Source organism: Grus americana, chromosome 2 (assembly GCF_028858705.1).
Source record: "Grus americana isolate bGruAme1 chromosome 2, bGruAme1.mat, whole genome shotgun sequence".
Lineage (NCBI taxonomy): Eukaryota > Metazoa > Chordata > Aves > Gruiformes > Gruidae > Grus > Grus americana.
The window spans coordinates 131070834-131084144 of NC_072853.1; the positions used below are offsets into that span (position 1 = coordinate 131070834).

Consider the following 13311-nt stretch of genomic DNA (forward strand, 5'->3'; position numbering starts at 1 on the left):
ATGGGATTTCCTGTCAGTCCCTAAAGTGCCTTGGAAAAAAAACGTGGCAACTTTCTCTGATGTGATGAATACAAGGGAATTTGGGACAAGCCATATTCCAGCCTCCTTTCTTTCATCCACTCGTGCAAATCACAGGCATTCTGTGGGACAAAATTCACTGTGGAGATACCACAGGGAAATGACATTAGGTGTAAGCCCGCATTTTAAACCTAATACGAAAACCTGCACGTGGCCAGTTTAGAGAGGCGCTGGATATAATACAATTCAACATTCCACCTGTCCTCTCTGCCAATTTAACCAAAGAACCTTCCGGGCCTTCAACTGTTTTCGGCCCCTTCCAGTCCAGCCAGGACTTTCTACTTCTGCTGCAGATTTCAGCTGAAGAACCTTCCTCCTTCTGCCAAGGTCTATACAAAATTGCTCTTCGGCTTCATTTGCAACCTACAGTCTACTGCTGTTGGTTTTTTTTCTTTCTATCATAAAGACAGGATTATAAAAACACAATTAAAACAGCAGCAATATTATAAGAATTTGAATATATAGGCTCCATTAAGTCTTATATGTACAAACATTTTCATTAATGAAAATAGGTTTCAGAACAATACTGCTCATTTTCACTTAATTGCTGGCAAATGGGGTCTCTTGGTGTGTCACTGCATGTGTTCTGAGGTTTCTTTCTAAGGAAAACAGAATATAATATTCTGAATTATGTTAGATAAGCTCTCAGGACTGACAGTAAGAGACACCTCATGGTAGTGTCTGACTTTCTGCAGTACAGTGATTTGAACAAGTGCCATGAAAATTCCCATTTGCTCTCATTAGTTACCACCAATTTTATGGCCAATTTCAATGCCTATTACAGCTCTCTAGTACTTACCACAGTAGGCACTGTTCTTAGAAAGATGAGGGCAGAAGGAAAGAGAAAATATTCAGCTTGTAAAGGTCACTAAGTGAGCAGAATAAGGGAATTCATGGAAGACTCACTGCAATGATTAAATACTTATTATCCGGTCAGATACACTCTGCAAACATCTTACTAAGGCTTAATTTTAACAACCCTGCTCAAGCTTACCAAATTCTGGAAGTGACCAATTAAAAGCTTTTTCTTATGTACAAGTATAAAACATTTTTTGTACCTGAAAGCAGGACTGACGAAAGTAACCAGCATTTTAAAAACACTTTTCACAATATTGCTATTGTTCAAATGATACTCCACTAATTGTATTGTTCTCAGCTTGAATCCCATGCTTCAGAAGAAACTTTGAGGATAACCGAATAATTTGCAGTCGTTCAGTTTTGGAGATGTGTAAACATCCTGTATATTCTCTGCTAGTAGTCTACAAAATGGCAATATCATTATAGACCTGCTAGTGACCATTTCAACAGTTACGCTCCATGAAACGCCACTAACTATACACTTCTTTTGATAAATCTGGGTAATGGATACCCAGAGGGCCAAAACAGTTCCTGACCCTCCGGATGGTTAGAGTGAAAGACTCTCAGCAATACAGTCTGAATATGCCATCGTTATTTCAGTCTCTTACAATCACTTAAGCAAAGAAAAAGGGATTATTTTTTTCAAAGAAAAGCCCCCCTTTTGTAATCATATTTGTTTTTAATCAAGGAACCACAATTTTGATGCTTTAAAGGCAGAGACAATCATTTCTACCGCTTCTGACACAACCTATTTGGAATTCAGAATGACAACGAAGGCAATTAACTGACACTTTCCTACATAATAATATAAGTTAAGGCTCTAAGGCTTTGTCTACACTAGGGAAATTTAGACAAGTTTCTCACTGTTGCTGACACTGGCTTGGCCAAGACACTGTTAAGAATATGCAAAGTCTAATGCAGACAAACTCACCAGCCTCAAAAATTGCTGTCAGCAATTAAGGTTTTCTTGGAACAGAACCGGAATAGCATTCCCAGGTATGAATATCCGAATGAGTCTACGCAAGTAATTCAAGAGTCATGGGTCAGACTCATTCCCTCTTCGACGGAAATTTATAACAAGCCTACTGTTTAACCAAAAATGTTCCCAAATGATGTCACCATCCCTCCTTAATTCTTCCACTTCATTAAAAATTCTGTTTCTTTAAAAGATATTTAAGTCTACTACTGAAATATTTCTTAAAATTAAGAACTCTTTAACATCTTACTTTAGAATAAAACCAGGAAGTTGAATGCCTGAATTATTTTCTGAGAATATAATTTTTTATCAGCATTTTTGTAGAATAAACCCTAAAAGATGCTTTATAATATGACTTCCTCACAACATCAATCTGATTCTTTGGTGCCTATCATCACACCTGCACAACATTTAAAAGCTACTCCTCCACCTGAATGGCGCTTTTAAATGAAACTTTTTCTCTTTAAAAAATAAATCATTAAAACATTGCTGGAAGGAATATGGTTACGAATGAGGATATTGGCAGAAATCCAACATTATTGGGAAGGTAGGATATTCACACTAGTCCCGCTGCCAGTGGTGATTAATTAAAAGCCGTTAGATACCTGAAGCCCTAACAGTTCATTCAATATGATTCCCATTGCAGGAATGACCTGCTTTCGCTGACAAGATATTTATGCAGACAAAAAAAGCAAAGGAAAATCATGATAGCAAAGCTCAAAGACACAAAGACATAAAAGTTCATGTTTTATTTACAGTCCCAGCTTTTAGTCTGGTGGTTTGCATATCAGGAGAGGTGATTTCTGTCTCCACAGTATAGTTCATCAAGAAATCCACACAAATCAGATGGTAGAACTGCAGAGATCTGAGGGTAAAACCCTTGTGACTATGGAGTCACAGAAAGGTAACGGAAGAGCAAATGAATGCGGAGAATGTGGAAGACAGCAATGGAAAAGATGGAGGAATGATGAAAATGCCAAGTGGCGAGAGCAAAAACCAAAACCCCCAACCCTTCACAAGTTTATCTGTTGGTGTTACAGATTTTGTTTTCAGCAGATGCTTGAATTTCCTTGCAAACAGTGCAGCATCTGGCAATTATGAATGAAAGACATCTTCCCATAAGCATGAAGGATTTAAAATTATTTGCAATTTTTACATTTGTCTGAAGCAGTTTGAATCCTAAATTATACAAGAGAACACCCCCAACAAAGTCCAATTCCTGTGATATGTACATGGAGAGATAAATCTTTCCACCATCATTCACACCTCCTGCTGACACCTGCTCTCCAGATGTTGGCTGAGCATCATGTTGCATACTAAATAACTATCGTATTGTGGATTAATGTATTTTCACATACATAACATAAAATTAGATTTTGAGATTCTTCTATGCAACTGACAGAAATTTAGGATTAATTAGACACCACCTTTAGTGAAGCAAGTCTATACAATCGTCAGATTACACTGATGTCAAATTAGAATCAAGAAGGAAAAAGAAAACAAAACCCACTTGCCTTACAATCTCTGTGTTAAGGAAAAGCTAATAGGTAGCATAGGAACACAGTTTTGAATTTTCTCTCTAAAATAATCTGCGATGCTCTATAAAACCAATATATAGTTCTACTTTATATAAAACCAATAATATGAACCACACAGAACAATCCTGTTATCAGGAGACACCCCAGTTATATGTAAAAAATAAGTATGTAAAAATAAAGCACATCATCAGTGTTATAGTGTGATTATTTTTTGCTGCTTGGGTCGGAGAATCTCTGTTTCTAGCAACCTGGCTGTGAACGCATATAGTTGATCTACACAAAGATTCAAAATCCAAATAACAAGAAGTCAACCAAAGATCACATTTGTGGGAATTCACACTGCTTCATACTCCTACCTGAATAAAGTCTCTTATTTTCAGTTGTTTAACTAAATTTAAAAAAGAATCAAAACAAAACAAAACAGGACTCTCTCCAGTCTGTGAAGTGAGCCACTAAAAATGGTTCATTAGTCAGAACCAAATCCAAATTATATGAAAAAAAGATTTTTTACTTATTTTGTTATGTGCCGCTTTGCCAATTACATATTGATTTGGTTAATATAATATGATCTTAGTTTCTTTCTGCAAATCTTTGGAAGTGACCTGAATAGGAACTAAATACATATGGCCTTTAAACATCAGGATAAGGGAGTAAAGGATAATTTTAGTTGTATATAACATGTTCTTCAGTCTAAGGAACAAGTTCAATACAGCACAGTGGTAAAGAGTTCACAATTGCACGTTACTCCACTTGTGTAGATAATCTTGTTTCTAGAACATTAATACAATTGCGACTCCACTTTATCTTAATGTGGTTTTAAAGTGGAGTCGCAATTGTATTAATTTGATCCAAATTTTCACTCACGAAGGCAGAATAAAAAATGCTTTGAGTTAGTATTATAAATTTTGGATTAAACTTACTCAGACCAAGTCACTTACATCCTCACAAAGGTGAGTTCAAATTGTAGGCAAGGGTTCCTGAGCATTCAATGCTTATTAATCACATTTTCTCAAGACAAGTTTTTCCTCAGAGTAGTTCCAGTATGCAAAAGATAAAATAAAATATTGGATAAACTAGTGTCTCACACAAAGTGAGAAACTCCTCTAAGGCCGCACTGGAAGTAAATAAATTGTTTACCTTAACTATTTTCAGCTATAGCACTACTAGTTTAACACCCATCACGTGATACTCATTTAGTAAAAACCTGAATGTCCTCTCCTTTTGAGAATACCAGCCACAGAGACTGGTATCATTTGGTTTGTATGAGAATTTTGGAGAGGAAGGTCTTGTTAAAACCCTTCAGCACACGTGCACTGGAGCCCAACAGGGCTACAGCCTGCTCCTCCTCCCCGAGCTTTGTCTCTGACAGGGGGAAAGGATGACACGAGGGTTCACCCACTCCAGCGTTTTGCTTGCCCTTCTTAGCGTCCTGCTAAGGGATGTCTTGGGACCGTCCCGAACTGACAGGGCTTGAAGACTTCCAGTGCGAGGCCAAGACCCTGCTCTCCCTGCCCTGAAACAACTGGTAGATGGCACTAGAGAAAAAAAAAATAAATGCAATCGCCTTTTAGTTAAGGAGCTGGATGGACTCAGGAAAACCGGATTCAATTCCTGGCTTCGCAAATGGCCCTGGGCAACTTATTTAATCTGCCTGTGCCTTGGTACAAAGCCTTCTGCCCCCTGCAAAACTGTTCTGAGCCTGCATCTGCTCATTGTTGACAGATGCTGTGCTAGGGCTCTACTTCAGCGGGTACTCAGTGTGGGGAGCAGGTCAGAGCTCAGGATGATGTTTGAGAACAGAGCCATATATCATGCCGATGAACCGCAGCTTCTATCTTCTTGCACATCATCTATTATAACTCATGTAATCACTTCATGCGTTTAGTATTTCTATTACAAGTATTACATGTCTATTGGCACGAAATTTATCCCTGACATTATAGAAGATAAAGCTATCACAGTTTTATTGATTGAGTAGAGACATCTACATATGTTTTCCATTACTATTATGCCGTGCAGGTTGAGGAACTGACATATTTAACAAAGTAGAAATGGAGAAATACAGAAAAAGAAAACAGGGAGACGAGATGACTCAGCCAAACCTTCAGACCTATACATTTCTTAATATCCTATTATCTTTGAAGTTTCTGTGACAGAACCGAGCTAGCTCTCCAGCTATCAGTTCAGTATTTTAACCTGAACATAATCCTTGGCAAAACGCATTCAACAAATTGGAGCATCCTGTGGATGCAGGAAGAAAATACACATTCATTCTGACAAGGAAACACAAAATTTTAGGTTGTATACAGGAAAGCACAGTAAGCAATGATTAATGAGTATTTGTCTAATGAAGGGACTTGTAGTGGTAGAATGAGGCCTCCATGCCTACTTAGCAAATATTAATCTGCTTTAATTAATCAACCTTAAGAAAAATTATTATAAAAAATAATGGCTTAGAAAAATTAAAGCGAACACTACCTGCAACCTCTACAAAAGATTTTCGGTAATCATATGCTGCTGACAATTCATCAGATTTAACAAGGTAGAGTGAAAGAAGAACTGACCTCCCGAGGACAGATGATTCTCTTGGGACGTGGTGCCTCTTGCTGCAACTGATACACTGTCAAACACAAAAATGTACAGATAATTAGAAGACAGCAACATACACAAAAACTTTTATTCAGATGAGTCTTTTTAGCCAGAGGCTGCAGAGAAAAATGCAAATGTAAAGAAAAGGAGAGCAAACGGAGGTATTTCAGTGTATTTAAGTCATATGAAAATCAGTTGCTGACCTGCAAACTAGCTAAAGCGGTCATTGTTTTAACTTTTAGAAGTATTGTCTCCTTTTGTGCTTGTTACTACATTTGTATGTCAGGGAAGACAAGCTAGAAAGATTTATTAGGTGTATTGCAGGATAAAGTCTCACTTTTGCATATATCGTGCTGCAACAGCTCAAACCGGGATGCCTAGCCGCAACGTCGGTGTTTTTATGGATAGGCCAAGAAAAAGTTCAGCATGTTTGAAAGGGTTCACCACAATCTCATAATTTATTTCAAGATTTGCTGGCAATTACTGACAAGCAAGCAAATATTCCTTTCAGAGCAATTACGCCCTATTCAAATTGCCCTGGATCAATTTTGTGAATCTTCTGAGGGCTGGAGGAGAGAGACCTGAGGCTAGGGGTAGTCGCTGAACCCCGGCCCCCAGCCTCTTCACTCCACGTATTTAATGAGATCCTCTCCTTCCTTTCCACTCCAGAGTCGTGAGAGCAAGCTGACATGCAATGACAGTAATCAATTCCAGCGCAGACAGACTGTCTCTCCGTAACTCCAGTAAAAATCCCAGAGGTTTGGATTGCCTCCCTCGAGAAAGTCCTTCTGTATGCTGACCTTCTTGTACTTGGAAAGATCATGTCGTGTCTATGAATTTTTTTAAAAAGACTGAGTTTCTAGGACAGGGCTGTTCGTAATGCTTGTGAAGCTCAGAATTACGCCCCGAAAGGTGGTAGATTATATGAGGAATATAAATGCCTGCAGGTTTGATAAACACAGGAGCCTTGTTGCAGAAAGTGAATTGAAATGGTAGGTGTAACTCTTCAGCACCTTCTCCCACCTCCTCTTTAAATGGGGCTAGGAGCCATGAAACCTGAGAAGTGGGGAGGTCCTCGGCTTGCACCCACGTCTGGCACTCAGGGGGTGTGAAAGCTTTGAAGTGATACCCTCTGCTAATGTCAAAGAGGAAGAAACCATGACCTCTCCTTTTCCCAACACAGCCCTCATCCCTGGTTCCTCGGAGGGGCACAGAAAGAGAGGTCACGATTTCTTACATCCCCTATCAGTTTTGATGTATATGGATGTAATCCACCTCTGAATACATTCAGCACGGCCAGACCTCCCTCTACTTTTGCACAAGATTCATGATAACTAGTGGTCTTTCTTCCCTCTTTCAGCTGTGTGACTGAGTAAGATTCAAAACTTTCCTTCTACCTTTTTCTGATCAAATGACTTGTGTATCCAAAAGGATTGCCAAGCAAAGCATGAAAACTTTGCTTCAAAAGTCAGAGACCGTTTTTTAACACTCTGTTTATTCTGGAGCCCAATATCATGATCTGAGAGTCCATTTCTGAATGTCTGAAATCAGCATAACCACTGATTCAGCAAGTTACTGATGCTTCATACTAAACATACTCAAGAGGAAAACAGTAACTTTTTTCTTCTCCCATACATTTCCAGTAGAGAGAAGGAACTCTAAGGATGCCAAATATTTCAAGAATATGATTGCTTCCTATTTAAAGTAAAAGATCTATTTCTCCAATTTATTAATTTCAAATTTAATTGAAAACTCATACTTCATAAAAATCCTATTTTTCAATAATCAAACCTGTTAAATATTAACTGACATAGCAAATTAGGCTAGTGAAGCTGTTTCTAAGATAACCTAGATAGCTGTGGTGCAAAACAAGCTGGCCTGAAGAACACATATGAAGCCTACCTTGTGAGATGTTGCATTTATAAGAAATGAGAAAAGCCAAGGGCTCTCTGAAATGACCAAACAGATCACTGAGGCTGCTATCATGGGAGAAGCAAGGGCGGGGAGAAGAGTCAGCATTTCACAAAACAAAGGAAGGAATGACTAACAGGAGAGGGCAGATATATGAAAGACTTGGAGGCAAACACAAAAAACTGGGTGCTGATAGGATGCAGTGGAATGAATCAGTGCAGGGATTCATGATGAATGCAAGGAAGACAAATCATCTTAACAACTGTGTTTTGAATACGCTGGAAAAGGTTGCTGTCATTCTCAGAGATGCACGGGTAATTAATCTGCACAATAATCTGAACTGCAAAAGACATCTGATTTAGAAATACATCAGATGAAAATGTAGCAAAATTATTACTATACAAATAAATAATAATAATAAATTATACGCTGCCTTAAATGTGCAGGATGAGAAAACGGCCCCAAGTAACAAACATGCTTGAGCCTGTGAACAGTGGTAATCACAGAAAACGTCATGAATGGGAAATGGTTTCCTGGGAAAGATAAAGAATTCAGATTTGGCCATATTAGCTTTAAATTGAAAGTCATTAAACTGACAGAAAGACAGCCCAGTGGAACTACTGGAGAGAGATGCAGAACCATTAGACGGAGGGAGAGAAGACAGACCGAGAACAGAAAGAAAGGACTGAGAACCACCGCTGGCAGCGTGGTAAGGGAAACCAAGCAGTTCAACAGGAGAGAAGTGACAGAAGAGACAGATAGGGACACAGCAGCCAAGGATACCCAGAAAAGACACACAGAAAAGACACAAAGCGAGGCAAAGATGGAGGAGGTAAAACAACAGTGAAAAGCTTGGTAAAGGCAGTATCTCTCAGACTAAGGTATTAAGGAGCAAAGCAAGCGCGACCCTACCAAAAGCTGTGTTCTTCTCTAGAAAGGTTCTCTCGTTTCTGCTTCAAATTATTGTTATATGAAAGCCTGCTAATGGGCTATGAATACAAGTGCACTATTATGGCTAAGGTGACTTGAGAAAAATGTGCCCTACAGCTAAGTTCCAATGAGCGTAGACACCTCATTAAGTGACCTCATTTTCAGGAGCGCTGAACATCCTGCAGCTCTGCCCGATTTCATTATACGCTTTTTCCAAAGGGCTGGGCACTCACACGCTGGCTGATATTGCTGGGACCTCAGCAGAGTCCCAGGGATGGTCAGGAGTTCAGAAAGCACATGCCCCTCACTCACTTGCAGGAATGACAAACAAGCCTTGCCTATCTCATTTTCCCCCCTCCACCTCTGAAAATCTTAAAACAGAATCCAATGCATAAGGATATGGTTAACTGAAATAATAGGAAACCACACTTATTTCATACAGTGGTAAGCAGTGATCGACATCTGACCCAGTCTATTCCAGCATTTAGAACTGACAGGCAGGTTAGAGACAAAGCCACTGTGATCATAGAAAAGATGACACTTGAACATAATGATTATTATTTTAGCCCTGAGAAAATTAACCTTATAAAAAGTCAACTGCATGCAAAAAGAAAAGGTATTATTACTGCTGAGAGAACAGCATCAGACTGGTAGTAGCTTTTTTTCAGCATCAGATGCAAATTAAATGCACGGTGACAATACACACTAAAAATTAACCCAAAAATGCAGCACTGCCATAGAAAAATGCAGTAGCTTTTAAGTGGCCCTTGAACACCTTTATCAGTCTCATAATTCAGACAGTTTGCCAGCATTCATAGCATCATAATCACCTGGGAACTTATAAAGTTAACAAAACTTTATTATTGAATTTCTAGGGGAACAACTCTTCGATGTGTAAAGCAACTAGTTAGAATATATTTCTCTCTTTTGTTCCTGCTAGAGGATGAGTCTTGTCTCATGGGATGAATAAAGAAAATTCTACAATATGTTTTAGAAAGAACTGTCTAATTCCGAAATCTGATCTGCATAAGTAACAAATGGGTGACATGCAAAAACCAACACTTACTCCTCTTCTGCCAGGGAAGAAGGACTACCCCCAATTTCTTCATACTTTTTTCATTCTGCAGTGTGTCAGGAACTCAAGCTTTCTCCTTTAACTCACCTGTGACTACTGTTCAGTGATTCTTCAGCAGAGAGGAACAACTCCTATCGGTTTTATAAAGCAGCAAAGAAACACACTGCCTTCTCTCTGAGAATGCCTCACAGCATCCTTAGTTTTACCTCCTCGGCCTCATCTCAGTCAGGCACGTACCCATGTGCCCAGCTTGAACAATATGAGCTGTCCTATTTCTGCGGGATTCCTCACATGCTTAATTAGGAACCTAAGCGCCTGGCTGAAATAAAGCCTTAATTTCTAACAAAACAGAGTCTCAGACACTGTGCTTATTATTTGCTGGAGGGCACAAAGCAGGGAAACTTTGTGAGGAGCTGAAGCATGGCATCAGCTGATGCTCTGCACCTTGCCACGTTGCTTCACACCAATGTACTGACCTTAAATAATGCAAATAAACATTGAAGTGGCATTGACCTTAGACTTGCTTAGCACATGCCAATCTCAACAGTGGTAAAAGGAGAAAAAGTGGTTTTACATCTCTTCAAAACCCAAGCACATATGCTCTGTAGCTGGAAGTCAAAAACGACTACGCTGTTTCAGCAAATTGCCTGCTCATCACATGGAGCAGTGTCCTGGTTTCAGCAGCGATAGAGTTAATTTTCTTCCTAGCAGCTGGTATAGTGCTGTGCTTCGGATTTAGGATGAGAATAATGTTGATAACACACTGATATTTTAGTTGTTGCCAAGCAGTCAAGGACTTTTCAGCTTCTCATGCGGCCTGCCAACAAGAATGCAGAGGGGTGTCAAAGAAGCTGGGAGGGGACACAGCCAGGACAGCTGACCCAAACTGGCTAAAGGGATATTCCATACCATATGACATCATGCTCTGTATATAACTGGGGGGGTAGGCCGGGAGGTGGGGCAGCTTGGGGTCTTGCAGAGCATCGACTTTGAGTAGTGAGAAATTGTGCTGTTCATCACTTGTTTGGTATATTCTTTATTTATTATTTTCATTTTTATTACTATTATCATCTTTCTTTTCTGTTCTGTTAAACTGTCTTTATCTCAACCCATGAGTTTTATTTTTTTTCTGCTTTCAATTCTCTCCCCCATCCCACTGGGTGCGGGGGAGTGAGCGAATGGCTGTGTGGTTGTTTTAGCTGCCTGCGGGGTTAAATCAGGTAAGATAATTGGTTCTGCTCTGAGAGGGCAGTGCAGCACTGGAGCAGGTTACCCACAAAGGTGGCAGAGGCTCCATCTCTGAAGGTTTTCAGGACTCAGCTAGATAAAGCCCTGGCTGTTCCGCTCTAGAGCCGACAATGCTTCGAGTAGGAAGCTGGGATCAGCTCACCCCAGAAGTCCCTGCCAGCCCACATGCCTGTGATTCTTATCTTCCTTTCCTTCCTACCTCAGTGATGGTAAAAAGACAAAATACCATTTCGTATAATATTCCTAACATCCAGGAGACTACAAAAAGAAATCTGTTATTGGATATTTATTTGTTGATCTGTTACTCAGGTATAAATGCAATCTAATCCACTGCCTAGAGACTGGTGGCTGCTAGTAACTTTCCAGATTTTTTTTCCCCCAAGTCCCTTCCTGGTAATACAAAATTATTCTTGGCATTTCTTTTATTCTCTGTGTCCCAGGGCTATCAGAAAAAAGTCTGAAAAACCTTGTAATCTGTGAAACCTATGTACCTTCTAACAATTCTTCATAAGCAAATGAGGATCTTCTGCATTGGAAGCGTTCATCTTCTCCAAATATAGCTGAAACAAGCTTGTACATTATGCCAAAGCTGAAAGCTGTCCCACTTCAATTGCCATTTGCCCATGGATATGTGCAATATTGTTTATTTGAATACTTTGCCTGCATAAACAGGAAAATCTGCCTTTGTTGAGAAGCTAGGAGGATTAAAGCCTTCATCATGATGTCAATAAAAGGCAACATAGTGCACCTATATTTATCCAGGACTTAAAAAATAAATCAAAACTGTATGCAAAATATCTTAATACTAGTATATAGTATGTTAGCAAACTTTAAAAGTTACTAGCTAAAATACACTGAAAAGAATTGTTAAATAGGCAGTAAACACAAACTACTAAGACTGAAATACATACACTAAGTTAAAACTGTGATGAGACAGGACAGTAGATTGCATCATAGACTATGCTATTGTTGGACATAAGCTCTATAATTAATTTACCAGATTGGGATTTCTCTAGTGGAGTAAAGAAGCATATATTACCTAACATTGCAATGAAAAATGTATGTCTGTGGCTAAGCAGTCTCAGCAGTAAATTTCTGTAACCTTAAACTATTTTCTGCATTTTGGAACTGTGTAACTTTTTCCAAGGTCATTCATGTGTGGGGTTCAGATGCTGAGGCCATGACTTTGTCATTACCACAATATTGGCATCCTACATATATCTGAATAAGAAATAATATAATCATATTCTATTAGTTCATTCTGGTTGTTTTTGGTTTGGGTTTGTTTGGGTTTTTTTTTTTAATTTTTAAAAAGTTTCCTTGGACTATGTGTAAGCTATCAGGCTAAAGTAACCAAACTTTTTCACTGCATGCAGTCATGTCTGCTGCACCAGTGGGACAACTAAGAGAAGGTAAGTAAAGGCAAGTGCTTATTCCCTGACTTTTTCATGAAAACTTCCTGCAAAAAAGGAAACATCTGTCATTTCAAATCCTGGTCTCATCAGAATCAATGGGAGTTTCTCTACTGATTTTGAGTAAGCCAGGTTCCTCTTCTAAAAAAACCCGCTCAAGTGTCTGCTTCTTTCCAAGTACCCAGCAGCTGGAATGGTCCAACTCAAATCAACGTACTTTTGCTGATTTTTAAGGAGGTATTTCTTATACATTGAAAATACTGCAACAACAACAACGAGTCTCTAGAAAAGAGCGTTCTGAGAAACAATTTTTGTAATTTAATGGCCTACTCAAATTTTGGTTGAAAAAATCCCAGTCCATTCTGAGACAAAATGTCATTCTCAGGTAACATAGAGGTGATGTCTTTGAAGTCAGCAAGGTAGTTTAATGTGGGTATAAGTGAAGTCAACGAGTTTATTCCAGTCTTTAAAATTATACATGTACATGCATGTAACTACTGTGATCCTTGTCTTTTTGTAGATCCATTTTGGTAATGGCACTGTACTGAATTTGAAGTAGCCACAAAAGAGACAACTTTTGCTTAGGATAGTTCTGTATCTGAGAACAGGAAAACAAAATTTAAAAAAAAAACCCTCTACACGCAAAGCTACAGTTTCATTAAAGTTCCAGTAAGGGTTTAAAAGAAAAAGATCAAA

The 13311-nt window shown here is 38.9% G+C and overlaps 1 protein-coding gene across 1 annotated transcript in view; it reads right to left on the reverse strand.

Moving 5' to 3' along the window:
• CHN2 (chimerin 2) overlaps nt 1-13311 on the reverse strand; it is a 163527-nt gene that overhangs the window by 83365 nt on the left and 66851 nt on the right. The window contains exon 3 of the mRNA XM_054816406.1: nt 6015-6070. Within this exon, the coding sequence (XP_054672381.1) occupies nt 6015-6070 (56 nt within the window). The remainder of the gene's footprint in view (nt 1-6014; nt 6071-13311) is intronic.